The following is a 27,519-nucleotide window of genomic DNA, read 5'->3' as shown; positions in this document are numbered from 1 at the left end:
CCGAGTACTTTTTACTTCGTTATGCATCGATCCCTAGCTAAAAAAATAAATTTCCATGACTTCCTGACTGTAGTTTTATTTGAGTAGCATCTTTTTCATCGCATGATTAATTACGTCAAGAAAGCAGGCACATAAAAATCTGAAAAATCTCGAGTAACGTTTGAAGTTGACCACAGACGTTCGTCAGTTGGAAGATGTCCAAACAACTATTTCCAAAACTGGTGAAAATGAGGGGCTGGCTAATCTCGGCTGTTAAGCGACCCCTGACATTTCTATTCCACAAGACTTGACATCTCAATCTACTTAAAGGCCTCAAATATTTTTACCCCGAGGCCGTTTAATGGCCCTTTTCTTCTCGACTGGGGCAATACCCAAACAAAGTAGTAATGTGTTTCCAAGGAGTTGAGTGTGGCTGTGGACGAAATCCTTTGACTTTGTGGCCATTCAAATGAAAAGTTCTAAGCAGCACGTTTCTATGGTTAATGTCTGCTGCACTGTTTTGGGTGGTTATATGAACTCTGAAGTGGATGTCTGACCCGTTTAATATGGAAACTAGTACAGTGATGCATTCAGTTCGCTTCTGAGCACAGCCACTCGGAACCGTAAGGTCGTTCGGTCAGGCTAAAGTTGTAACTTCTGGGCATTTGCGCGCGTAGTGTTGTTTTGCCATAATTTGCAACAGCAACAACAACAACAACAACAAAAATTGTCATTTTTGTCTTAAGAGTAACAATCAAAATTTTGCGTTTTTAAGAGTACTGAACTGAGATATAACATGGTGCACTGCGCCTGCATAAGCAAGTCCTCGTCGTTTTTACGGAGGATGATCTCCAAATGTTACACTGTCTCATTCGCTCCTGAGTGTAGCCATTCGAGCCAAAGCTATTTGTTTAGGCTCAGCTCAGCTCAGCTCTCGGTAAGTATTTTCCTGTGTAGGATACTTTTGTCAAATTTTGCAAAAGTAAATTTGATTCACTGAGTACTCTTGAACGCTAAATTTAAACTGCTAAATTGAGAAAAAGAACGGGGCACATTGCATGCAAGTCCTCGTCGTCTTACGGATGCAGGAGCTGAAAAAGGTCTGAGGATTTCTCTGTTCAAATGACGAGCTCTTTTCTGAGTCTAGCTACTTTGAGAGTGGAAAAAGGACACTGGCGATCTACATTCAGCCAAAAGTGTTCAGTGCATGGAATAACTTCCGACATCAATTTGAAAGTAATCAACTAAAGAAACAATCATACGAAGATGGCCTGTCAAATTGACACGAAAAAAAAAACTTTTTAATCTGCACAAATGTTCTCTATTGAACTTGGCAAATTTCAGATGAATTGTGAAACTCGGTTACATTATATTACCTCAAGGAAATCCAAATACTGCTCAGTTTAAAATAACTTTTATTTGAATGGTGCGACAGTAATGAAAACTCTATTTACAAAATTGCATCAGTTCATTCATTTGACGTCTCAAGAATGAAGACGTCTGATATGATCGGTTTAGGAGCTGAACAATGCTACAATGTTATAAATTGGATATCTATAACCACAGTAAACATACCTCTCTAAAATTGCACACAATTCACGTGCAAACGATTGTGTGAAGAATGTTGAGGCTATCCGCTGCCAAAACTAGAATTGAACGCAATCTAAATAATAAATCAACTTATGGGAGGCCGAGACAATTAACTGGAATTCACCTCATGCATACTGTTAAAATCTGACTTTCTTCAATTCTCACAATCCAGTCCTTAAGTATCACCCTTCAAATGAAAGTCACTTAGCTTTTTTTTCCTTTGCCTGTTGCCTGTGTTATTGTTTTTCATGGTTTTTAACTGAAAATTCTACTTTAGCAAAGTTGATGGTTTTTTTCCTTTTGGTAATTAAAAAGGTTAATTGGAAGTCAGGTGACGGTTTTCTTTGCGAGCCCAGAGTTGAAATGATTAATGTCTGGTGCGTCTGCGAAAGAAAATCCGTTTGTAGACAGTTATTAATTGGCGTCTAACCTTTGGCCCGCGCATACTCACGCAGATTTGAAGCACACGCTGTATGATATGATATCACAGCCAATTTACCCTTATCTACTGCTGGCGGAATGCTTGCAATGACTTCAACTCGATATTGAAGAGTTCACTCCAGAAAAACAATTTTTTGTGTGAAAATCACGAAATAAATATTTAGCTGCAATCCACGTCATGTAAACCGAGACATCAGATCGGTCTATAAAACGACTGGAGCAAATATAAAAATATAACGCAACTTGCCGGCTGGGAGAATTTTCAGGATTACACCTTCCATTTTCGAGAACAATCATAAATCGGTTTAGTCGTTGCCGCAAAGGATGAGATGGTGCTATATTGGTTTTACTGCGATAAGTAAGACTTACTAATAGTTCGCCGTTGCTTAAAAATGCTTGCTAAACGACCAAAGGAAACGAAACAGGAAACATTGTCGTCGGAGCCGAAAGAGGTTTTTTTTTTTTTTTTTTTTAACTATTAGATAAATAAGAGTTGCAATCTTGACTAAACGGATCAACAGCGAATTACTTTTCAAATAGCAGTTCACAAGCCGCCGTTTCGAAAGCTAAGTTACAACTCTGTGTATAACTAAAACAAAAAATCTAAATAAAAAATAGGCCAATTAAATTTAACTTTAATTCAAGCTCCAAGTGGTGGAACTCGGCAAACGTATGGGACAGGAATCTATTTTTATTTTTTTTAGTCTGGGATTTGAAGCCCCGCACTAAAACGGAGGTAAGGCAGACGGGGATAGGAGGAATTTGAAACAAGAATAAAATTGAGAAGTATGTTAGGTATTTAAAGCGAGCAGGCTTGGCAAAGATTTGCTACTATTTCTAATATTCCAGTAAAGTACATAGTCAGAGACAACCAACAGATATGCAGAAATCCGTGTTATAATGGTAATCTAGACCGTTTTGTTTTTAAGTGGGAAAACAGTTGGAAACGGAAGCGAAAAAGGATACCAAGAAATTTCTATAATCTGGGATAACGACCACTTCACGATAAGAGATGGTAACCTAAACTAACCCGACGAAACCAATTCCGTCCGGAGTGGCTTACATTTTTTTTAACCTTTTCTAAATTGATTCTGTGGTACCATATATAGATCTGTTCGCGGCTCTTAGCTATTTTGTGATGAGGGCAAACATGACGGACAACCCATCGGCAGTGTTTGTTTAGAAATTTGATGTGAAATAATTCAAATCGTAAAAAAAAGTCTGTATAGGAAAAAACATGAATGTAACCAAAGTAAGATGCACGCGGTCGACTTCTCCCCATTTATAAGCCAATGAGGGCTGTCAACAAACGCGTAGAATTGTCTGTAAAGTGAAGAAGTATTTGAGACAATTTAATGCCAAAAGCAATTGTAATGTCTGATTTTTCGTTTAACTGCAGGAAAAATAATGGCCATTTATGATGGCTTTTTATAATTGCCATCCACGAATATCTTTGACATCTTTTCGGAATGATGAAATTCTATCACAGTGGCTGTCGAATTGAAGATTTATGATTTGTTAATAGGGAAACATGCGTGGAGCATTTGGTTGGTTTTTACATGCAGTAATGATATTCGAGCAAACTGATTTGGAGAGTTTCTTAGACTATCGACTTCTAAGTTACTTTGTTGTTGTTGTTGTTCTTGCTGCTGCTGTGGTTCGGGTCTATCCCACGTTTGTCTGCGATCTAAACCGGGTTAAATCATCGGCCATGTTCGTGGCTTATGATCGATCATTACAATTTGAGCACATGGTACCACAGGGAGCAGAGGAGTTATGCTAGAAATGTCAATAAAAAAACGTCTTACCTCTTAAAATTGCATTCTTGTATTTCTTTGCGTAGTTAAAACCTCATTTGTGAACCAAAGATATGCATTCATTTGCGATCGAATGCGATCGATCGTTTCGAACCGCCATTATTTTGAAAAGTGTCGACCGCTGTTTATTGGGACCGTGTATTGAGTTGGACGAAGTCCAACAAAAGATTTTCGGAAAGCGAAGCTTTCCGAACGAGGCACGAAGTGCCGAGAAGAAAAAAATGACAAGGGAAGCAACATAGAACCACGTGACTCGTCGGATGTGAACCGAGGCACACTGGTGGCGGAAGTGACGTACCATGTGTTGCAATCGGAAGTTAAGTCAACCGTTACTAATTCGAAATTCGAAACAGCAGCTGATTTCAAGAGCTTGGAGGGAGATTTGAAATGAAACGCGTTTTTCAAGTTAGGAAAACCTACCGCATCGAAAAAAATCTAAAGGAAAAGATCGTGGAAATAAATCCACAACAATACACTCATTCAAATTGCTTCCGGTCATGTGCATGACACCTTATATGACGTATTTCCGCCACCAGTATGTTGCGGTGCACATCCCACGAAAAGCCAACTTTTCAACGCGAAATGAGCGATTGTAAAAGGCCCGTTTAATGAATCTTTTCATCATAATGGTTTAGGTAGCTTAAAGATAACGTAAATGCAATACCGCATGCGAATACTGGGGCTCATTTGTTGAATATGTAGCGAGTTATTGGGATACGAAAATTCGACCGAAATCTGTTTCATCCCTTGTCTCTTTTCTTACTGCTGTGACATCTTTGCCGCCCACAGTCAGTTGGCCCAACAAACAGCGGTCGACACTTTTCAAAATAATGGCGGTTCGAAACGATCGATCGCATTCGATCGCAAATGAATGCATATATTTGGTTCGCAAATGAGGTTTTAACTACGCAAAGAAATACAAGAATGCAATTTTAAGAGGTAAGACGTTTTTTTATTGACATTTCTAGCGTAACTCCTCTGCTCCCTGTGATGGTACAAGCCGGCTCTAGCGGAAAGCACGTCCCGGTTCTGGATATATCATCATGTCAACCTCAATCCATTGTCCTGTTACATTTACAACATTTCTCCGCGCCGCCGTGGTGCTTTTGCCGTGTTTTCTGACAAGCGCGATGTCCGATTCCGCGCTTGGAGCGCTGCAATTTGCCCTCGCGAGACATTGATGGATCATGATGCATCGATCCTCCACACCCGGCTCATACTTTTCACCGTAAACAATGCAACTCCCTTCCGGCCTGTCGATTCTGACCCCTCGAGGGCAACAGTTTTGTGGATTTGCGGATTAGTGCTGTAATCATATTACAAAGTAGAGTTTCTAAGTGCATGAGCGGGGCATGAAATCCCTCGATTAAGAAGCAGCGGACACCGTGCATAGCTCTGAGCGTGGTGTGCTATCGGCTTGCAAACAAACATACCGAGAAAACGAGATTTTGAGAAGATGCGTTCCATAGTATTGCAAGTGTTCATCCTCTATTTAACAGCCACAGAGGAAGCGATTGCTGGTAAGTTGGTCCTGTAGGGATTATTCACACTTCTCTATCCGTTTTCAAGGGTTTGGTGTTGTTGCTAAGAGGGAAAATCTGTGAATTTTACAGCTTTCCTTGGCGCGATTAAATAGAAGTGGAAATTGGCACTGTTGTAAAGACGATTTGAAAAGAAAAGCACTTAAAGGATCAGTAAATTACTCCCCATTTTATACAGCGGGGTGCAATTAAGCTGTACTTTGATACGAGGTACCACATACCCGGCTATTGCACATGTCAAAGCACTTTTCGATAGCTCTATAGAACCAGCTAATAGTAGCCAAACAAAAAACTGCGCTCTTCGCAAGAATATAACAAAACATTTGTTCGCGGATTGTGGCAATGACTAGAAGTATTCTTTGGATGGACACCGGAAAACCAAGCAAATTTCATTTCAGTTTTTTTGTGAATTTAAAAAACCTGCGTGCGGCACAAGTTTGGCGAGTCGATAGACTTACAAGACGTTTCCCATAATACGAGTTTACGACACTCCTGAAGAGGCTACAGTTCTTGTAGACTTCAAATTTGTCATGATCGAAGTCTCGGAATGTTAGAGAATGGGATGTGTGTGGTTAACAGAAATATTTGCGGCTCTTAATTCAGGGTCTCTTTGTGAAGGTGCTTTCGATTCCCTCTAGAAATCGGCACTGCATGTTGAACCTTCTTTTCTTTTAGTTCACCAAAATAAAAATCAAACAAAATGATTTGTGTTAGTGGAGCTACTGAGACCCTTCGTAAAGAAAGACCGGCTTTTGTATCAGAAAATGACATGCAATGGACACTTGCTTCTCAGGTATTTATTATCGCGAGTAGCACATTGTACCTTGGCTTAATTAAGGGGGACTGGCTTTAGCCAAAAAGAGAAGAAAAATTTAGTTTGCTTTCTTTTAGATACATGTCTGGGTCATACCGAACCTCGTAGAACTTGTAAACACAGTAGTTGTCATTTCAATGCGTTTGTCCCAAGAGTATCATGTCGCCGAATTGACGGCCTATGGAAAATGCCTTAGATTCTTGAAGTTATATACAGCTCGATTCTACAGTAGAAGAAACAGCAGTTCTTTAACTTAGCAGGCAATATAGTAGATATAACATTTTAGTTCGTGAAAGCTGAGCAAATCTGTCACTTGTAAAGAGTTTCGAACCCTCAGTATACATAGGTTCGTTTGTTGCGAGTTAGTAATAGCTAATGGTCTAAAACAGTTCGTTTGCGAGACACCCACCTCATGATTTCACAAAACTATTTCCTTTTATTTCACATAGTACAAAAATCTCTAACACAGTTATACAATGGGAGAATGGAGGATTGATTTAGAAATCTTGTTTACCAATTTCCAATAAACAATGGCTGAAGTCGGGAATTGGAGATGAACACGGCTACTCCTTAGTTCGCTTTGTAAAAAAATTCAAAGTTTATTGACTTCAGATCAGAACAGCTTTGCTAAATAGTTACAACTGAAAAATTGTTTCAACATGTATAAATTTTTGCCAGCAGGGATTGCACTGAAGCAAATAAACCTCCTGGCACTGCAAGGACATTATATAAACGTTATAAACAACAACTGATCGAAGGGATTTCGAGTTCAGGGTGCTACAAGGAAATATCAACTCAGACCAGGCGATCATAAACACCTATAGCACACAATTTACAGAGGAGACAAGGGCTTCTTATTTCAGTCGCCCCCAATGAAAAGTAACTATTGCAAAACATCGGTACTTGTACAGTTTATACCCCCTTGAAGTCGCAAGGTGATCGGACAAAACACACGCACAATGACTCATCGTGTTCGCACGTAATTCACATCAAACACAAACGTTTCTTAATCCTCCAGTTCCTCCCTAAAATACCTACAAGATGAATCACCTCAAAAACGAGCAAATTATTCCACTTTCTCAATGACAAAGATTACTTTAGTAAACACACAGATCTCCTCTCTGTAGACAATCGATCAACAGTAGAGTTGTCGGCTGCCAAGAGTGATGAATGGCCCCAAGACACACGATTATTTTTCATTAGCAGTTAATTAATTTTCTTTTGACAGTTTCTCTAGACCTCTATTGTTGTGAAAAGTAAACTTTGGTGTTTCGACTCGAAACATCTACGTTTTCTGCCGCCACGTATTCGTAGACAATGTAGAATACAAAAGAAACGAAGACGGCGAAAGAGGAACAACCAGAATCTACCGACAAAAGCAAGAGTCGGAACGAAGCAATTATCGAAAGAAATTACCTCCAGACGGATCAAATTCAATTCTCTCCGCCTTCTTATCTCAGCTAGCTTCTTGCTCAGTAATATTCTGGAGAAACCGCTGCTGAAACTGGCCTGAGTTCTGAGCCGGCATGTTTTTTCGTCCTCGAGCTATTAAATGGGTGAACTGAAAGTCCGCTACAGTGTATATACCATCTTTGCTTGTATAGCTTCGCCCTTCAGCCTAGCTGTTTACTTTAGATTCGTTGTCCATTTCAGTGGGTAAACAAGTTATGCCCTTAGCTCAATGCGCTTCTTGTCATGGCTATTCTGGTAAAATGATATAAGGAAATCTTTCCTTTTAGAGTTAAATTATAGTGAACGAGTGGAGTTATTTTGGTGCCTTACGAAGTCCCAAGATTCGGCGTGATTAACTCCAACCCCTCGAAATCGAGGCTGTACATCTTTACTTGTTCTGCTCTGAGGCTGAAAGCAAAACAAAAGCTTCAGGGGGGATGGGGGTATGTTAGGGGAGGGCGAGAGGACAGACCAGGCGAAGTAAATTTTTCCATAGCATTCACTCCTTTAGTTTTTTCTTTTTCCTTTTTTCTTTTTGTCCGCAAAAATTGCTACGTTCTTTGAACTTTTACGATTTGCAAAAATGTATTCCACTATGTTCACTCCTTATAGAGAAGTACACCTCATGATGAAAATAATTACAGACTTTTTTCTTTTAAGTTGAATAAAATCTGTGTCTGTGAAAGCCCAAAAAATTCTAAGCCAGAACTCTCTGTCTTGATGCGTTGAAAAGCACTGATTCTTGAAAACCTTAATCCTCTTGTGTTTTGGACAGTTTTTATGCGAGTATCTCTTTCCTATCCATCAATCATGTAGAACACCAAAACACCACATGCAACAAATGAAGAGATGCTCCTATCTTTTGATAATGCTCTAAAAGCAATTGCTTGAATATTCAACTCATTGCAGGAGTAAGAAAATGTTGTATCAACCAAATCTTCCTTCGTTCAACTTCATGTAAAACCGTTTTGTCCTTCCACTTAAAGAATGAATTCAATCTCCAGGGAAAGCACTTGGCAAAAATAGTTACCTTCCTTTTAGTTACTTTCAGACTTTGTAGATTTTTGCGTCTTCTTTTATCTTTGTTAAAAAAAAAAAACACGTCAATACCACGGTATGCCACATTCTTACGAAACTCTTACCATAAACAGGTTGTTTATCACCGCTTGGTTTAGAATCAGGTTCAATACAAGATCACCAGATTTCCGCTTCCTCGTTCATGAGTGATTGGCAGCTACCATCAGCAGGAAGACTTCATAACACCATGTAAGTATTTCCGGGTTCATCTCTAGTCTTAGCAGGCGGCTATGGGAAGTATTCTCTACTTCACTGTTTGATTTATTTCTCCTAACGTAAAAACAGATATAAAGGATTACTTTTTTCTCGAACATGATAGGCGTCTCCATGGTTATTCTAGGAAGGCACCAACTATGCTTTACTAATTAATGATTCCAGAAAGCAACTTTTAGTGTTTGAAAGCAATATTGCTGTAACTCTACGCACGATAGAATTTTCCACGGTATTGTGATGGCAACTGGGTTACCTTTGCAAATCCAAACCCACAGGCATTGCGGGTAGTGCAAACCTTAAAACGTGTTTGTGTTCTCCTGTGTGAGAAGCCATTTGCATCGAGGACCTGCCTATTGAGGGCAGGTCGTAGATTATCACGTGCAACACCTCTCTGTTCCTATAAGCTTTTTCTGGACTTCTGAAAAACAAGGAGGAGTGGAAACGTCAGGAACGTGAAGGGTTTAAAATTCAGAAGTCATTCTCGTAGTGAGTCTGAGGAGGGGTGCCTGATTACACAATACTTAAGGTGGCCGAATACAGTTTTTTAGTGTACAGGTGTTAGAAGACGTTATTTGGAAACTATGTATTTTTCGACGCCCAAAATTGGTATGGTGCAAGACTAACTAAGAAGGAATGTATTTTCGTACGTCTTGTTGAGCTAAGTACCGTTTCCATGGCAACGCAGCGAACTATTAAACGTCCATAAATAGTAGGTTTCCTTTATTTTTAGAAAATGTACTCATTAGATTTTTTCCATTTTTTGTATCCAGAAAAACTCACAAAATACTGACACAGTTGCACTATTTTCATATAATTTTGACAGAGAGATCTCCTGTAAATATTGATTTTGCATTTTAATGTTTTGTGAAGATACCCTCTGTTAGATTTAAGTTTCTCTTTGTAGGCGATTTACGCTTTTAGACGACTATTTTCATGCGAAATGTCACGAAATTCTAATGAGCGGTTCCTTAGAAAACAGTTCTTTTCCACGAAAACAACCAGTCGCAATTTTTTGGTCAAATGCGCATGCGTGGCTTAAATTGGGTTTCATGGCAAAGATGAAAAGCATGTAAAGGGTCTTGGTGAATGACTTTTTTGCTCGGAAAGAAAAGACAAAGAGTTCAGAAACGAGAAACTTTGTTATTTAGTATCAAAACTTAACTTTATTATCCATTTCATGTGAAATTGAGAGATCACTTTATCGACCGCCGTATTCGCGTACCACAACCCTAGCGCGCGCTTAATAGCATCAGTAACAGAATCTGTTTAGCGCGCGCAAACTGTGTTCGGCCACCTTAACGGAATTCTCTGATTTTCAGGAGCGTAACTTCGTTTGGGGCCTGGTGCTCAGGCGACATAGACGAGGACCAGTGGTTCCAAATTGACTTGTTGACGACGACTAACCTGTCAGCAGTCGCCTCTCAGGGCTTAGAAATTATGGGTGATGGTGGTCACTGGGTGACTCAATATTCTTTGAACTATAGCTGTGATGGAGTCAGGTGGTACTCGCACATGTTCCAAGGAACGAATGTAGTAAGTTATAATGAATAGTATTTTGGTTAAATTCTCTTTGAGTAACACATAATGCTGTTGCATTGGTTGAGATCATGCTTTGCTTGATCAGAGCTATGTTATCACAAGAATGTCGTCACATTAGATATTATTTGAGAAGAAATAGAGGTGGGCTACAGCAGACAGAGTGCACTTTAGGAGACAGTGTGCATGGGACCCAGTTTTCTGCTAGCAGATATGTTCAATGATTATGCTTATTGTGTTTATGACAATGCTACTGCTGCTGCTGCTGCTGCTGTTGTTGATGATGATGATGATGATGATGATGATGATGATGATGATGATGATGATGATGATGATGATGATGATGATGATGATGATGTCCACGTAGTTTTCCTACTACAAAAAAGGTCTCCCCTTGCTGGTGATCTGTTTCCTAAAACTTCTGCCTTCCCCTTTATAAAGGGGGTCATCCTACCCTCTTGTGAACAATTACTAAGGCTTTTTTCACATTTAATTTAAAAATGTCTTTCTCACACAAACTAATTTTATTATGAAACATAATGTAATCAACAATCTTTCTTTTCAGGTGTTTAAGGGAAATAATGATTCTGATAGCGTAGTGATAAACCAATTACCAGTCCCGATATTGGCTCGGTTTATCCGAGTGAAACCACAAGCATGGAATTTTCTAGGAACAATATGTCTGAGACTGGAATTGTATGGATGCCAGACAAGTCAAGGTAAAAATTGATTAATCGTTCAGCTTGTAATAAGTGAGCGCGTCATTTCAACCAGCCAGCCAGCCAATTTGTCAGTCAGTCTTTTCTTAGTGAGCCAGTCGAAATCAAAGTCGGATTCCAGTCAGTCTGAGTCATGAGTCAGTCAACCAGGCAGACTGTCAGCCTGAGTCAATAGATCAGTGAGTCAGTCCGTCAGGCAGGCAGTAAGTCAGCCAGTCAGTCAATTCAGCAGACCCTCATTCATCAGTCAATCAGTTAGCGTGTCAGTTGTAAGTTCTTGTTAATTGTTACAACATATTTAACTCCATTTTATTTCGACATACACTTAACAACTTTTAACTGGTTCTTTTAACAACTGCATTTCGCAGTTCCAATGTGTCCATGCAGTTAAACAGTCTATTTGACTCAGGCCCATACACATCCACCAAAAAACACCGCATGATCACCTCTGGAAAATAGATGAACTAACCACTGCAAGCTAACAATAAATTTGCAATCTGTTTCAGTTTGTCCTCACCCCACACAAGATCCAAATTTAGTGGTGACCACCAGGGCTGTAACAAAACCTGCTCCTGTGACCAAGCAACCAGCAAGCTCTAGAGACCAATCTAAGGCATCGACCTTGAGCTCTGGGCCATCGAATGGTGCGCAATTTACAGACAAAACAGTGAGCACCACTAATGCAACTCCTATTGGTAAGTTGACTGGTTCATTTATATAAAGGTGACTTTCACTTTCCCGAAAAACAGAAACGTGTTCCAAATACAAGTGCAATTTAACTAAAATTGCTGTTTAGTACATGCACAACTAGAATTTTCTGTCATAGAAAGTAAATTATTACATGTTCCCTCAATTACTGACCACATTGCATCATAACGACAGTAAGAAACTCCATTACGTTCGTCGTTAGCTGAATGTGATTGGTGGTATATAATTCACGTTCATATAACGTAAAATGTCGATATAAGCCCCTTGGATGTAAGCCCCCCAGATCTTTGATGGTTTTTCAAGCTGCTACCTTTGTATCTCAGATAGTCGAACCCTTCCCATTTTAACACGTTACATTATCGGATATAAAACCCAGCCTTCTCAATAAGGAGCCACCAAATAGTTATTTTTTGAAATTTTAATAATACGAGGTTTTAATTTTCGTCCGGCCACCAGCTGCTTTCGAGACATGATGAACAAAATCAATGAAGCCATTTGGATTAAAAATAAAACCTTTGGTAAATGTTCATTCGATTCACTATAATCAAGCATTCTGACTGGCTGAAAAAAGTTTTTTACAACCTAGCTATGGGTTTAATGTTCTCTTTATTTCCTTAAAGAACTAAATGTCACTCCCAGGCCTGTATATTGAATAGAAATACTCGTAAAGTTTTGGATGAAACTGGAAACAGCAACAGCCACCCAAGGATTGTGTTTCCATCAACGTCCAGCCTTAAATTCTCGCCCGTGAAAGAACGTTTCCAAGATTGGTTGGCCTAGACTTTATTGACTTCGCAAGCCTGGCGTAACTTCAAGACCATTAAAGCTATGACAATGAAACTTTGAAGGGCTTTCTTTGAAGTCTGCAAAGTGAGCGGACGACGTCATATCACTTGAGAATGACGTCATTTTTTCCACACAACTGCCATCTTGAAATTTCTTGATTTCTCTAAAACGGCAGAAAACCGTCCGCGCGGACTGAAAACCAACCAAAACCGATAAAGAACACTAAAATGGTGTAAAAACATGAAAGCGGCAAGGATAAACTTAAAATTTCACAAAAAAATAGTGAAAAAAATATGAAAACTTGGAAAAAAGATGTTTGTCGTAATCATGTTTACATGCAGTTTTATCTCTTTTAATTTATTTGTATGTATATATTTTAATTATTGGTGCATGTAAAAAAGCATTCTTGAAACGTTTTTGTTATTTAGGTAGATTTTCGTAAGTAGGTCCACAACAGCTTCTATAGTTGCCTCAATTGACTTGCTTTATCAAATAAAATATGTATGTGTGTATGCGGTGATGGAGGCTGTACGAAACGAGACTAAGGTATAACTTTCGCTAGTGTTTAGCCAGAAACTCCTTTGCTTCTTTGACGTTCTCGGAGTACGAATTCGGTTAAATTTTCCTCGAGTTAACGACTCTCTTTCGATCGCTTACACTCATGCGCTCTTTCGCTCTCAAAGACGGATTTGAACGGAAAGTTTACTTTTCGTTTGACCCAAGCTTTGCTTTAAGTTGTTTGTTTTTCAGCTCTTTAAAATGTTCATGTTCTCATGCCTTTTAGACTGTTCAGATCCTCTGGGAATGCAGTCGGGTGCGATAAACAATTCCCAGATTAAAGCTTCCTCCTTCAAAACCGTTTGGACGCGACCATCCGAGGGCAGGCTTCACAATCAATGGTAGGTTTCAATTGTAATAAAGGCAGACTGATTTCCCAACTCCACGAATAGAAGACGTTTATCTTCATTAGTAGAAAGTTGATTTGAATCCGAGGGTGCAGTACTTGGAAAAGATAAAAAAAATATTCTACATCTGTACTGAGTTAGCAACCCAACCGCGTCTCACCCTGGGGACGAGGTTGTCCTCGTCCACCAATGGCGGACGCAATTTCGCGAAGACCCCTGGGACGAGGTTGCTGAGTTATTATGCTAATATATTTAAACTCATGCTTGCATGCCTGTCATCAAAACTTCGACAATAGAAGGGTGGAGGAGTTTGTATTACAAAATTTAATTTTCTGCAGTTACAAATCCAATTCACAAAATGTGTAAGCAAATGAAGATGTGTTGACACTTTTTAGGAGTGTTCGAAGAAGGTCTCTTGGAGGGTGGTGTGCGGAGGATTCAGACAAGGATCCTTTTCTCCAGGTGGACTTGGTAAATACAACGATAGTCTCTGCTGTGGCCACACAAGGACTTCCGGGAAATGGAAATTTGGCTTTGAGATTCAAGCTTAATTACAGCTGTGATGGAAAAGTCTGGTTTGAATACCAGCAAGGACAGGTAAGCCAGACTTTCGTGTCTCACCAACCAGCAAACATTTGTAAGTAATATATCCAACACGAGGAAAAGTGTTTCATCTGATTTCCAAACACCGAGGAGTGGATTGAAGAAACGAGGTGCAGCTGAGTTTTTTTCTGCCCAACTTCGAGGCTAAGGCGTGAAGAAGACTCAAAAGTAGAAAGCGAGCTCAACGATTGATGCGCTCGTTGCATTTGACGACAGAATGTTTGAAGTTTTTAGATGCCCGAAGTGTTTAAGATAACCTGATATCTTATGATCATATACATACACTGCAAACCGGCTGAAACATAGAAGCAAAATTTAGGTTTTACAATAGGCCTTTTCCGGTTGCTTTTAACCTCATTATAAAAAGAGAGGTTAAGTGCCAAGATTTTATTATAAAAATATAATTAGTTTTCATTCACATACAAGCAAGACTAATTTTCATATGAAAAGCTTTGCACTTAGCTTGGCTTTCAAAACGAGGTCCACAACAACTCGAAAATGGCCCATTCAACGTAAGTAATAAGTGAAGAGCAAGCGCAGTGCATTCTATCGATTATTGTGCTTGTCAGTTTTACCATCGTCCTTTCCAGTGTGGTTCATTGGTTGAATCTACCATTAAAAAGTCGTGAGTGCTCTGGGGACGAAGGGATCCGCTGTGTTTCTGTTTCTAGTGAAAACCTGGGGCACTTCCCTTTTAGGTAAAATTTTCAGTTAAACTTGGTTAAATGTAAATGAGACGCTGGGATATACCGGAAATCTTCGGTAAAACGGCCTACCTTCGTACATATTCCACTTTTCTCGCTCCATTTACTTTGCTCAAAATGTCCAATTTCAGTCTTTTGTGCCGTCACGTTTATGTTTAATCTACCAATGAGATTGCCGTTTGGAACTGAAAACGAGGCTGTTCGTCTGAGTGGTTAAAGCCCTTTGGCACACCCAACACTTCTCGGAATAAAAATCCAAAAATTTTGGCTAAATGGTAAGCACCCCAGGCGCTAAACGACGCAGTGTTCCCAGCAACATCCGTAGTATCTCATGTACCACAAAGCAAAACAATCATCTTTGTTTTTCAGATCTTTGATGGTTATCGAAACAATCGGCGCGTCAAACAAAACATGTTGCCAGTCCCTGTGAAAGCTCGACTTGTGCGAATCAGACCATTACTGTCAAGCCATGATGAAAAAGCCTGCGTACGACTTGAAATATACGGATGTACGAAGGCTAATGCTGGTGAGTACGAAAAAAGAACGGTGCTTTCTTTTCATATAAAGCCTGGTTCTTCTAGAGTGCCCGACGAGACACAAGTATATTTTTAAACTTTATTTGAAGACTTGCCTGAATGTTCCTAGTTTAGAATATCATCAAAAGATTACAAAAAAAAAAAAAAAACAAGTTTATTAGTTCAGGTTTCGTACACTACTGGTTTCCTAAAATTCCATGACTTTTCATGCGAGACAATATCCATTTCGGTGGAAACCCAAAACCTGTCACCTTTCGACAGGAAAGGAGCCCATAGATCTTTGAAAATGTGGGGCCATGAACATAAAGAATTAGAGCTGTGGACTGAGGCGATGTACGACTCGACGGATTGCGAGGCCATTTGCATGAACTGAGACTAAAATAAAGCTGTGGACGAATGTTGCCTAGTACTTCATCTTTATTCGTTTATTCATGTTATTTACACTGTTGGTTTTCTTGTTATCCATATTTCAGTTTGCGGTAACAATAAATCAGCCATAAATCGTGATCAATACTCGACACAAGCCAGCACAGTCACACAAGCAAGCCTAACGGGAAAAGCCAAAAGACCCACAAGGCGAAAGGACATGATCGTCATCGTTCGAGCTCAAGATCAACAACCTTCAGAGAGCAACTCTGCTGATTTTAACTTCATCAGAAAGACTTTCGTTTTGTTAACGTCTATTATACTACTGATTAACTGCCTTTAACTTAGAAAAACATGACAATCATCGAATTCATAGGAAAAAACTGGAAATCTAAATCATGTAAATATTTATACTATGACTCAATATCTCTCTACGAGCTAACAACTGACTCTGCTTGCATGTATATACTTTTAAAATTCTACAGGTAAAATTGACAAAGTAAAGTCAGCTATATTTAAAGTTCAAAAATTGTTTTGTATATAAACACGCGCTCCGAGTAGATAATTAGCTATTTACAAGACTTACGGAAACACAACTTTCTTACTTGTCAGGATTTCGAATCGGATTGCAAGTCATGTTTTCAAACGAGTAACCAGTAACGTTTTCCCGTCGAGAAAAGGGTTAGGGTGAGCTCATATTTTGTATCCGGGTTTCAAGGGATGGTTCCAATAAGTGATAATTTGTTATCATGGAGATGCCATCAGCGGTCTTTCAAAACGGTTTGTGTAGAGCAATCCTAACGCGAGATTTGGACTCGAAATCCGACTTGCATTCCTAACTCGAGACATTAGTTTGTAAAGGGTACAATGGATGTTGTGCCGCTGGCATTAATGGTACAAATGATGGATCAGAGAATTAACTTTGCAGTGCAAGTTGGAGTGCTAAGTGAACCCATGAATTTCCCACTGACCGTTACACTGCAGAGTTAATTCTCTGATCCGTCGTAATGATTTGTAAGCTAGTTTCGTCTCATTACATGTGCCTCCTTAAATTCTCGGCGGTCAAGAGTTCGGGACTTCCACGCTCCCAGCCAAACATTGCCGGGAACTTTCAGATTACGACAAACATAGTCTGGAAACCACGGTGACTCTTAGCTCTTCACATAGCGCGACAAACCAAAGAAAAACGTTTTGCGTTGAGTTTAGACTTGCCCCAAGTCCTACGGACTTTGAGAAAGTCTACGTTGAGTTTCGCTTGAGAAGTTATCAGCTGTGTAGCGAAAGTATTTTGCGTCTTGAATTTGACGTTGTCTTTTTGTGCTTCCATTGTACGCTGCATATGCATGTTCCCTATCCTAAAACAACTTTTCAAAGAAATCTTAAAATTTGTAATAGGTGCTGAGACCTCTCCCATTCTCAGAAAAGGGCAATCAAATCTCTTGAACCAAAATAACCAGGGCTGTTAACCCCTCAATGAAGCGCTCTTTGGCATTTGTCTAAGGTCACGTTCCATTGGCCGTATTCCAGAATACGAATTTAAGGAACAGCCGCTAGATTTCTCACCGTAGGTAAATATGGAAAGACGTCTCTACAAACTTTTAATGAAACGTGATAATGAAAATCTATGTTGTATTCTGGTCACTCTAAAAACCTCGTACGAGGGATGTTCAGTAATCGCTGTATGTATTTTAACTCCGGTATACAGCCAGTAGAACGCGCCCTAACCATTAAATGGGTCAATGCCGGAGTGTCGGAGTAAAAGGTGATGCGCCCGTATTTACACATGAATCTGAAGAAAAAGGTAAAGACAACAGACTTGTTGTCTTATACCATTAAACTCACAATAGTCATCAGAAAAGCCAACCTCCTACCCATCTCTTAGACCTATAATTATTTTGCTGCTTATCTATGGTCTCTGAAGCAGCCTTGCAAGGCAGCCGACTGTTGTACGCTTATTACAATATATTACAACTTTTTGGCATGTTTTTAACAAACTTAGTCTGAAGATGGCTTTTCGCAGATCCTGCAGCTGCAATGTAAACCAGCAGAAAGATGGTAAAAACATGCCAAAAAGTTGTCTCGAGCCAAAACAAAACTTTCTGAACGGGGCCAACCGTACGTCTAACGTGCAGCTTTTACCGGGCCTTCTTAGACTTGCATTTCTGAATCCTCTGCCTAATTATTACAATTAGTATCATTATCGTTATTATTGTTTTTAGAGAGATATGTATTTTATCAGGCAGCGACACTGGCATACTCGCAAGATAAAAAAATCGAACTTTTTTTTTACCCAGTATGCAAGTGCCACCGACTGGTCAAATACATCTTTCTCGTTTAATATTTCTTCCATTTATACTGTTCCAAAGGAACCGCAATTAGAGTGTTTTCTTGTTTCTATAGCCCAGGTGCCTTGTGCAAAACGACGCGAGTTTTAGTTTGTTTGTTTTTTCGTTTTTGTTTTGTTTTTTTGTTTTTGCTGATAGTAAATCTATTATTCAGTGCAGTCTGTAGTAGGGAATTAAAATATGCATGACCAACATAGCCTTTGCCAAACATCTTTCCCCGACAGCAACAAATTTGCAGCCTCTGATCGTTCTCCTGGTTCCAATTCAGACTAAAGTGAGGCCTCGAAACGACAGAGCCACTTGCCGGATGCCTGCTGCAAAAATCGTTACCCACACTAGCCAGTATTAATCTCGTACCCAGGATCTTCTATTTCCCTCTTTCTCCCTTTCTGGGGCTCTGACAAAGAGGTTGTTTGTCTTACGATAATTATTATAGTCGTTTTCGACCGACGATAATATCGTTTGTCGCATGTACGCACGATGTAGTCATTTCAGATACAAACTGCGACCTCTCCAAGTGCCTACTGCCAGTACTTCATATAACTAAGCTTCCTCCACACGGTTTGTTTCCAGTGGACTGAGACACAGCCTTGAATTTGCACTGTTGCCAGGACACTCCTAAACGCCAACCACAAAGCTTTTTCAAAGTCTACGGTACAGCAGGTTGACTCAGTAGGCAGTAATCGGAGTAGTTTCCTCAACACCTATAAATAATAAAAATGTTACATTGTAAACGGTTTAAATCCAGGGTATCAGTCTGTAATTTAAGGTCCGGGTTTGTGTCCCTAATGCCAGCGTAAATCAGTCAAACCGTGCTCGCGGACATAAAGTAGATGACCTAAATTTTCACATTGGGTGCCTCTGATATATAGTCTGTTGGAAATCAGACTAAAACGTATCAGCTACACAAACCCCTGCCAAAAACGTTAGCTATATCGCTTCCACTTTATCATGAACAAGCAAAGTAGTCTTTTCCTTTCTTATTGGACATTAGTATGAACGCAAGCGGAACTTGCTTAGAGTATTCCCCGGAACTCGCAGAAACGTCTACTGTCAGAGGCTGCTTGAACAGGTGGTGAACATGCTTGAAGGTCCCGTGACTCCCGTCCACATACCGGGAATTTGCACTGGCCATAGCGTTGACCTGTTCCCGAATTCCAAATATCATGTGACGTCTCCCCTTGACTTTCACGTCGGCTTGGAAGAATCAAGGCGGAATACATTCTTTCACCAGCTCAAAGCCTAGATCCTTCGGGTACGCGGGCCGGGGTTTGTGCCGAAGGCGGTTTAATAATTATATTAATAATTGACTCGATTGGCAAAAAAGATCCGAAAAACTCAAGTTAACGAAATTATATTAAAACGCATATAGAGACTACAATATTATTATGATACACAGATTGAAAGTGAGAAAAAGTCTACAATTAAAGGGGAAGTATCATGGAAATTTGCTGTCATTTCAAAACCCAAAAATGTTTGTCTGTCAGCGGAAACAAAGAAATAATTGTCTAGTTTGCTATAAATTATCATCCCAGTGCAATAAAACTGTCGATTAGTGCCTCTGGCCAGAGACAGCGTAGGTTGGAATGGATTGGAACTTGAAAAATATTAGGCTAATGTTTTTCAAGTTCTCGCATTTTTGTTTCCAAAATGCGCTAGAACAGATCACGAGTTGTTCCTTTCAAGAATTGGGTTGATTTCTTTTCTCTCATTATTCTAGAATTATTTGGCAGCTGATTGACGGTGTTGTTTAATCATTTTAACAAAAGATACCAAAAACCCCACGAAATAAGAACAATTGTCCCAGCGTCTAACTGCGTATGGGACAACTGAAACTGTTCCCAAATCTTTAAGTGCGGCACTGAAAAAGAGGAAACGTTCGAGGCTGCCTCAAATAGTAACTATAATGTAAAGGAGCCGACAATAGATCGTGAATTCGACACTGATGATATGTTTATCAAGCACAGAGGCATAAACCTACGAGCAAGAAACTCGCGCCGATCATTAAGTGCGTCCAGCACAAGCTAACTATACATAAGATGTAAGCAAGAGAGGATCAAGTCCACAATCAGTGGTGGTGGCTGTGGGCGAGTGTAACCTGTTAAATAAATCAACAAAAAAGAAACAAACAAAGATTATGCGTGTGACTTAACAGTTACTGCTTTGATGAGCTGATCCTTCGCCTGAGTTTGAAATACCAAACTGATGCATCAATTTTGGATAAGTAAATTGATCATGAGAATGATGTACTATTCTAGAAAGTGACACAGGCATACTCGGAAAAAAGAAATCCGAGCCGCCCCTATCAGGAGTCGAACCAAAGACGTTCCGATTACTAGTTCGGATGCTCCACCACTGAGCTACAGGAAAGTCGTGGGAGCTAAGGCCATTAAACTATGTTCATGGGAGAAACATCCTGCTAGGATTTGAATGTCGAACGTGTGGTAGATAAAATAATTGTGATGGCATATTTTCAGCCTGGTGAATGAACGAGAATGATGATTTATTCTAGAAAGTGACACAGGCATACTCGGACAAAAAGAAATCCGAGTGCTGATAGGAGCACTCGGATTTCTTTCTTTTTTCCGAGTATGCCTGTGTCACTTTCTAGAATAATACATCATTCTCATTCATTCACCAGGCTGGAAATATACCAACACATTTATTTTATCTAAATTGATCATATTTTGCTGCATCTTAACTCTGTCTGCCCAACTCCCCCCAATACTCTTGTCGCCTGCAGAGTCTTCGTCATAGGAGGACGTCATACCTTGTGGTCTACCTAACTCCAGTCCGAATCCTCTCTTTTGCGCATGACTAGGATCGCGGAAACAAATATGCACTCGTAAGCGGCACGGCGGAAAAACCGCTGATTGGCTGAAATATCCGTTGGCCTGGCGCATGCTCTAAAACTTTCCGCTGACCATGTGCGTGTGCATATGAGTTCGAAAAGGTGCGGACATCGCAAGCTACTGCGTCGAACTGCGAGGATTACTGTGGATTTTCCTCATCTGGGAATCTCTACTTTTCGTAGTGAATGCAGATTAAGCAGAAGTAAGTGTGTTGCAAGTCAAATCCTGGTTTTGTCGCTTTCTGCGAGCGTCATTTTTCTTTTGTCGGTTGGAGCCGTTGTTCTGCTGTCGTGTACAGTTCATTCAACGCCAAGCGGAGCACGTGTTTGATTAACTATACTCTGCATGATTTATTTTTTCTGCTCCAGCTACTGGTGTACAGATGACTTGACACAGAAGAATTGAAAGGTAAACCTAGTTTATTTTTTTGTCAACTTGTCCAGCCGTTTTGGTCACCATCTAAATATAAGCTTAAGCGACGAAATCGACACTGTAAGCTTCATTTTAATACTTAGTGCATGTTGTGAATTTCTAAAAAGCGCAGCCAACCTATGTTTATCCCGGGTATCAGTGAGTCATTTCATTTTTCGACGGGATATATTTTCTTAGCTAGCTTGTGTTGTTGCGGTATGTTCTTTCACATTTTGCAATGGCGCGCAAAAGAATCTGATGCGATAGATACACTCGCTTTAAATTTGTTGTTGTTGTTGTGGTTGATTTCATGATTTTAAAGAGTTTTGAAATGTAATCCTTTGCAATTTTTTCTGACCTGAGAACAGACTTTTTTGCAGTTCAGTTACATTTATAGTTAAGTTTCAAGTATCGTGTGAAAACTACGTTCTTTTCCTTTGTACATATAAAATATATGTGGATTGAATTTTGTAAGTGAAATAAATATTATATCGACAAAAGTTCCATCAAAGTAATGATGATCGTAACCTACATTTTGTTTTTTGGTCCACTTGAGAATTAATGTCTATTCATCAGGGCCCAGTTGTTCAAAGCCCAATTAAGCTAATCCTGGATTAACAAAAACTATGATTCAAGTTTAATGACTAATCGGTAAAAATTCTTCCAAAAGATTTTTTTGCTCTCAGTTTTGACTTAGACTTTTCTTTACCTTTAGCTTGAAATTAGGTTTTAAAACCACTCTTCCATAGCGAGATGAAAACCTCGGTTAACTTTTAATCATAGATTAGTGTTAATCCGCTTTCAAACAACCCGGCCCGGTAGAACAATCACTTCATGTGAGTGTCACTAAGTTAAAGTAGCAGTTATACACCTCTAAATATTGCAATAAAATAAATTGCAAATTTATATTAAAGTTCAGCTACTTTGGCAGTACCAGTTCTTATTAATTTTGACTTTAAAACTATATTTTAAATTCTGCTATGCTGTTGCAGATCAGTGTGTCACAACAAAATGTGACAACAGTAGGGCTAAACTCATTGTCAGTTACATTGTAATGTCTGTTGTTGTTATATTTCTGTTTATGCTCATGCCTTTATGACTAAGGAAGATTGATCTTTATTTTTACTGTTCTCACTACCAACAGGCAAATACCGCCTATCTGTGTGTGGCTTGATGTTGGGTCAGCCCCCCTTTGGTCTTGCAGACCCTTTCACGTGTGGGACACACATGCCCAGTTTGAACATTTACTGTTGCTGCTTCAGATCTGTTGGAGGTCGCGGGTTTAGAATTTCTATTACTGTACTTAAACAAATCTGCCTGTGGAAGATGCTGCAGATGTTCCTTGGCTTTGAGAAGTATCTTGTGAACCATTGTCATAGGCTTGCCATCACTGTCATCATTATCTGAGCTTTCACTGTCATCATTGTCGTTGTCTCCATCATCATCATCACTATCATGGTCATCATCAATACATGGTTTTGCTCCCTCATTATTGTCAATTCCAGCCGACAAACCTTTGTGGAAGCTGCTAGCAAGTTCCTGTACTCTGAGAGGAAGCTGCACAGAACAGATGGGACAGATAGCTTTATTTGGCATTGAATACCCATGATCATTGCAGCCTGAGGACTTGCCAAGACAAACTTTGTGAAAAGTGTGGCCGCAGTTGAGGCGCTGTACAGGAAAATTTACATCGTCATCATCTGCTCTACAGTCTGCAGCATCACAGGCCAACAGAGGGTCTGGTTCCAGTCCCTTCCATGCATACCCCAAAGGCAAGCTTCGCTGATCCACAGTGGCATCAATAAAGGGAAGGTAGTATGGCTAGAATAAAAGAAAGGTGAATACTGAATACACATTATTTTTGATAAGTTTATGTGTTCTGCAATGCATGTCCCAAAGAGTCCTAAATGTTGTTCTGGTATTTTCTAGGATTGGAAATTCTTTGGAAATTTTGTTTTTACATGTAGGTACATGTAAACTATGGAAATTGTGCACAGTTTCTTAGATGGTTCTTAATTTTGAGGAAGTGCACCAGATATTACATATAATTTTTTTGCCACTTCGAAAAGTATCAGAAGAAAGCCAGAAAAGCAGCCAGTGTAAAATAATAATAGACTGATACTTGTGCCTGCGTTGTAATTATTTCATTTCACCTGATATTTGCGATTTCCTTTTGGTATTTTTGCAGAACCACCCAAGTTTTGTCTCACTGAGACAAACAAGACAAGAAGAAACTCGGCTGCTCGATCTGACAGCTCCTGCAGGTTTCGAACACCTCTACCCCTGGGATTCACCGGAAGGAACCAGGTACAGAAGTCTTCTTCAAATCTGTTTACACTAAGGGCCCTTGCAGCCTCTTGAACTTGGGCAGCTGTCGCATTTGGAGGAAGTGATCTGACAAAAGAAAAATATGAAAAGCTGTATGACTTGAATAACTACATGTATATTGCACAGCTTAATTTATGGAAATTGATACTTTATTGTGTGCGCATGTAATGTATCTATTTGTATATTTAACTAAATGTAGTTATTTTGAAAAGTTTCGTTTACATGTAATGTCTTTTCAGCCTTTAAACTAACTTAATTTTATTTTTTTTCCACAGATGTTACCTCCGAAGGAGTGAATGAAACACTTCAAACTTTTTTCTCTGTAAGCTCATTGAGCCAGTGCTCCAGGATTTCCTGTAAATTTGGAACGGACAAACTCTTTTGGTGGACATAGTCACTCAACTGGCATAGTGTTGCATGGTCATAATGACGTCTTCGCTGAATGACGAACATTAGTGCCAACCGCATCATGGCTTGGAGCCACTTTCTTTGGTCTCATCCTCTGAATATGACAGTGTAGAAATAAAGCACCAATTTTAAAATGACAGTTGATATTCCCCATTTCAAGGAAATAACTATTTTAAAATAAAATTTCAAAGCATTGTTGTAATGTTCTAAATACCGTGACTTTTCTGGTCACTGTGAAGTGCTTTTAATTCTGCATTTTCTCTTTGTAATTGGGCAATGATCTTCTTTGCTTCATCTAACTGGCTGCATGGGTCTGCAGTCTGGGAGGTCCCATCCTGGAATTCAACCTTTCTCAAGGGTGTGTCACACTTCCTCTACAATAAACGAGAGTTGAAGTTACTTGACTTTGTTGACTTAAGAATAAGTGCGCAATTCAAAACGTAGGACAATTGGTGTGTACCTTTCGCTTCTCGGGAGGCTTGTGCAGTTCATGGTTGGTAACCCGAGGGTCCTGGTCCAGAAAGTCAAGATGATTTTTGCACAGAAATGTACCCAGGCTGTAGTGAGGCAAGTTTTTGAAGCCGTTTTACATGGTTTTGGCAAAGCCAAACTGACCTTGTAAAGCCACAAGAAATTGCTTCTTGGCTAGTGATTAGGCTAAGTATACCAGAACACTGGTCATAATCGCTTCGGAAGCGGGGGCTGAACTCGCACAAATTTTCCATTTGAAATTGGGTATTTACAGCTCGCTTGTTTCACCCATAACGCAAGTTAAAAATCCTACATGATCGGACAGTCGGATTTAAAGGGCTGTTTTGCCGGCTTTTTTAAAATTAGCGACGGTTACGACCGGCGATTGTGGCGGGAAAAATGTAAACACCCGCGGCATCAATTTCCCGGGCTTAAACGGACGTCGCACAATCGAAGGTCATGCAAGAGCCGCAAATTGTCGCGGAAGAGTAAAAGGTTTATTGAACCTTATTTTTTCTTACTTTTAAATTGAACTAGTAATGGGTATGGTGATTTCTCAAGCTGTTGCATTGTTCAGATCTCAGATCAACTGAGATGGCTTGCACGACGGCCATACATGTATTGTCGACGATGTGCCTCGAGCTCACCGACGGAAAGAAATGCGAAAATGTGTATGTTCGCCTTTCGCGATTTTTTTTCGCCTTCAGTATTTTGTTCCCCTGTTCTTAACGTTTGTGTACCTCATTTTATAGCCTTAAGTATTCCAAAACATTCTTAAGTTTTTAAATTTTGTGTTGTGCGCTCACCGTCGAGAACCTGACGTTCAGTCAAGTAAGGTCGCGTGTTTCGACGAAGAAAAGAGGCCTTTAATTTACTGCCAAAGTTATGAAAACTGCTATACTCCTTTTCGAGGAATCCTATTTCATGAATACTGAATTACTTTTGCATTGCTTGCCGTATCTGTTGAGTTATAGTAGTGAAAAGTTCGTAATTTTTCAAGCTTTGTTGAGCCGCTGCGGACAGGTCAGCGGATAGTAAAAATACCCGCGAAATGAGCAGCCAATCAGCGGTTTTTCCGCCGTGCCCTCGTAAGCACATTCTGTACTGGAAGGTGGAAAGAGACAAGAAACCTTGGTTGCTCATAGTTTTCATTCACGTTTCGCTATCTAACCAGAAAGTCATGAATCAAGAAACTAGTCTTGTCTTGCGTCAAATCTCTCTCGCTGAAAACCAAAGTCTTGACAGTGCTGGCGAAGCAATCACACAGCTACTATCGGAAGATCAGATGGCGAACGAAGAAATACTTAATAACCTGGACTTGCAACTCGCCCAGCAGCCAGGAGATACAACCGACAAGCATTTTGTGTTCCAAGGACAGTGCTTAATTCTGGGTGATTCTGGGGTTGGTAAAACAAGTCTGGTAAAGTCGCTCAAGGGACAATCATTTGATCCCAACCAACCAAAGACACAGGGAATCGATGAGAGTCTGGTGGACCAGAATTGGAAAAACTTGCCCGTAAAGGATCTCGTCTTTGGCAACCTGTGGTGGTTCTATCAACAATTAAGTGTACAACTGACTTTATATGGCCCTTCAGCACATAGTAAGATTATAGTTCAGAGCCTAGATAAGTGGAAAAACTGCCACATGACGACTTTGTGGCTGATTTGTTATTATATTTTATTAGTGCCTTGCCTGTCACCTTTACTGGTTTTAGTTTTGGTATTATACAACGCTTTCTTTTATTTTTTTCACTTTAATTGCATTTTTAGATTGCTGACAACCACATTTACATTCGCCATCAAACCTCGTGGATTACTGATTGGTGCATTTCTTGCTTTTATGTCAGTATGTTATACGTATGAAAAGTTAGATATGAGTGCTAACGGTCAGTTTCAAATACATATTATGTTGATAACAATAACCGCACTTTTTGTGATAGTCGCAGCAAGAAACGTATGTTTTGGATTCGAGTATCCTAGGCAACTGAAGTTTAAATATAATCGACCTCTGGTATTTGTTTGCTTCATGCCACTGCTAACATCAGTTTTAGTTGGTTACTTTTGTACCCTTTCTGTACTATTGCCTACAAATGCCTGTATAAGATTCTATGGCGGTTCTCATAAGGAACCTGATGGCCTTGTTAGAGCTGTTACCACCATCTGTGTTCTCTTCTGTACATTTTCATTACTAAAATCAGCAGTAAGATTTACGAATGTCATAACAAATAAGCTTAAGAATATACGTCTAACATGTATATGTACTGCGGATGACATATTAAATAAGCTTAAGTTACATGTATCAAAAGGAATTAACAAAACAAAACAATGTATTCTCTTCATTTTGTTTGGTTTCATAGTGGGAATGGGCATCAGTATGTTAATAGATTATAACTGTTCACTATTTCTGCTATTCATAAGTGGCACTATTTTTAACGAATGGCAGAACATCAAGTCAATAAGAAATGTACAAGGTTCAAAAGTGTTCACTGCAGTTCTCATAGAGAAACAAGAATTAGATAAGAAAAAGCTGAACACCGCCTTGAAAAAGTTTTCTTCTCTTAAAATGAAGATGCTTGACTTTGCTGGAGATAAAGAATACTATGATTATCATCAGATGTTTCTCAGAATGCAGGCCATTTATGTCATTGTTTTCAACATGGCTTCATTTGCAGAGAATGGTTTTGGGGACATTGATGTAAAAGTTAAAAGACTTCAGTTCTGGTTGGAATCTATTTGTAGCCATGTGCCACACAACACGCCAATGGTCCTTGTTGGAACTCACAGGGGAAACATAGACAAGACGTGTGTGTGTAAATTAGATGACCACCTGAGAAGAAACCTTTGGAATACCTTCCGTGATGAGTTGGTGGTGAATGATGATGAAAATTTGATTAAAATTATGCTCTCAGATCTTTAA

At 39.6% G+C, this 27,519-nt stretch overlaps 3 protein-coding genes and 3 long non-coding RNA genes across 7 annotated transcripts; 4 read left to right on the top strand and 2 right to left on the bottom strand.

Moving 5' to 3' along the window:
- The first annotated feature begins 4,831 nt into the window (after positions 1 to 4,831).
- Positions 4,832 to 17,408, top strand: LOC146460775 (lactadherin-like). Of its 2 annotated transcripts, none has more exons than XM_085087549.1 (9): positions 4,832 to 5,347; positions 8,786 to 8,900; positions 10,244 to 10,454; positions 11,026 to 11,179; positions 11,686 to 11,874; positions 13,458 to 13,572; positions 13,974 to 14,175; positions 15,255 to 15,411; positions 15,895 to 17,408. In XM_085087549.1, exons 1-9 carry the CDS (start codon positions 5,284 to 5,286, stop codon positions 16,128 to 16,130), a joined length of 1,443 nt encoding a protein of 480 aa, XP_084943675.1. In that variant the 5' UTR covers positions 4,832 to 5,283; the 3' UTR covers positions 16,131 to 17,408. The 2 variants fall into 2 exon arrangements, with proteins under 2 accessions (XP_084943675.1, XP_084943674.1); XM_085087548.1 differs by having other exon boundaries at positions 4,834 to 5,347; positions 10,244 to 10,457.
- Positions 17,409 to 17,684: 276 nt separating this feature from the next.
- On the bottom strand, positions 17,685 to 19,490 carry LOC146460774 (uncharacterized). The gene is made up of 2 exons (XR_014857525.1): positions 19,248 to 19,490; positions 17,685 to 18,836 (listed from the first exon to the last, which is right to left on the bottom strand). It is a non-coding gene; the product is annotated as an uncharacterized LOC146460774 (long non-coding RNA).
- Positions 19,491 to 21,008: 1,518 nt separating this feature from the next.
- Positions 21,009 to 22,676, top strand: LOC146460773 (uncharacterized). Its single transcript, XR_014857526.1, has 3 exons — positions 21,009 to 21,186; positions 21,353 to 21,392; positions 22,540 to 22,676. It is a non-coding gene; the product is annotated as an uncharacterized LOC146460773 (long non-coding RNA).
- Positions 22,551 to 24,150, bottom strand: LOC146460772 (uncharacterized). The gene is made up of 3 exons (XM_085087559.1): positions 24,006 to 24,150; positions 23,549 to 23,789; positions 22,551 to 23,216 (listed from the first exon to the last, which is right to left on the bottom strand). Exons 1-3 carry the CDS (start codon positions 24,113 to 24,115, stop codon positions 22,551 to 22,553), a joined length of 1,017 nt encoding a protein of 338 aa, XP_084943685.1. The 5' UTR covers positions 24,116 to 24,150.
- LOC146460771 (uncharacterized) lies at positions 23,093 to 24,535 on the top strand. The gene is made up of 3 exons (XR_014857527.1): positions 23,093 to 23,232; positions 23,584 to 23,702; positions 23,999 to 24,535. It is a non-coding gene; the product is annotated as an uncharacterized LOC146460771 (long non-coding RNA).
- A 1,118-nt stretch (positions 24,536 to 25,653) lies between these two features.
- On the top strand, positions 25,654 to 27,519 carry LOC146460770 (uncharacterized). The gene is made up of 2 exons (XM_085087632.1): positions 25,654 to 26,488; positions 27,275 to 27,519. Exons 1-2 carry the CDS (start codon positions 25,654 to 25,656, stop codon positions 27,517 to 27,519), a joined length of 1,080 nt encoding a protein of 359 aa, XP_084943758.1.

The sequence above is a fragment of the Pavona decussata genome, unplaced genomic scaffold (assembly GCF_977016875.1).
Source record: "Pavona decussata unplaced genomic scaffold, jaPavDecu1.1 SCAFFOLD_207, whole genome shotgun sequence".
NCBI lineage: Eukaryota > Metazoa > Cnidaria > Anthozoa > Scleractinia > Agariciidae > Pavona > Pavona decussata.
This window is presented reverse-complemented; position numbering and strand designations above follow the sequence as displayed.

Coding starts and splice junctions, on each gene's coding strand:
- LOC146460770 (XM_085087632.1), top strand. CDS start 25,654: ATGAGCAGCCAATCAGCGGTTTTTCCGCCGTGCCCTCGTAAGCACATT. Junction 26,489..27,274: donor GTTAGATATGAGTGCTAACG/GTCAGTTTCAAA, acceptor CTTCATTTGCAG/AGAATGGTTTTGGGGACATT.
- LOC146460772 (XM_085087559.1), bottom strand. CDS start 24,115: ATGTCCACCAAAAGAGTTTGTCCGTTCCAAATTTACAGGAAATCCTGG. Junction 23,790..24,005: donor TTTCATTCACTCCTTCGGAG/GTAACATCTGTG, acceptor TTCTTTTGTCAG/ATCACTTCCTCCAAATGCGA. Junction 23,217..23,548: donor AAGGAAATCGCAAATATCAG/GTGAAATGAAAT, acceptor CTTTTATTCTAG/CCATACTACCTTCCCTTTAT.
- LOC146460775 (XM_085087548.1), top strand. CDS start 5,284: ATGCGTTCCATAGTATTGCAAGTGTTCATCCTCTATTTAACAGCCACA. Junction 11,180..11,685: donor TGGATGCCAGACAAGTCAAG/GTAAAAATTGAT, acceptor AATCTGTTTCAG/TTTGTCCTCACCCCACACAA. Junction 11,875..13,457: donor CACTAATGCAACTCCTATTG/GTAAGTTGACTG, acceptor CATGCCTTTTAG/ACTGTTCAGATCCTCTGGGA.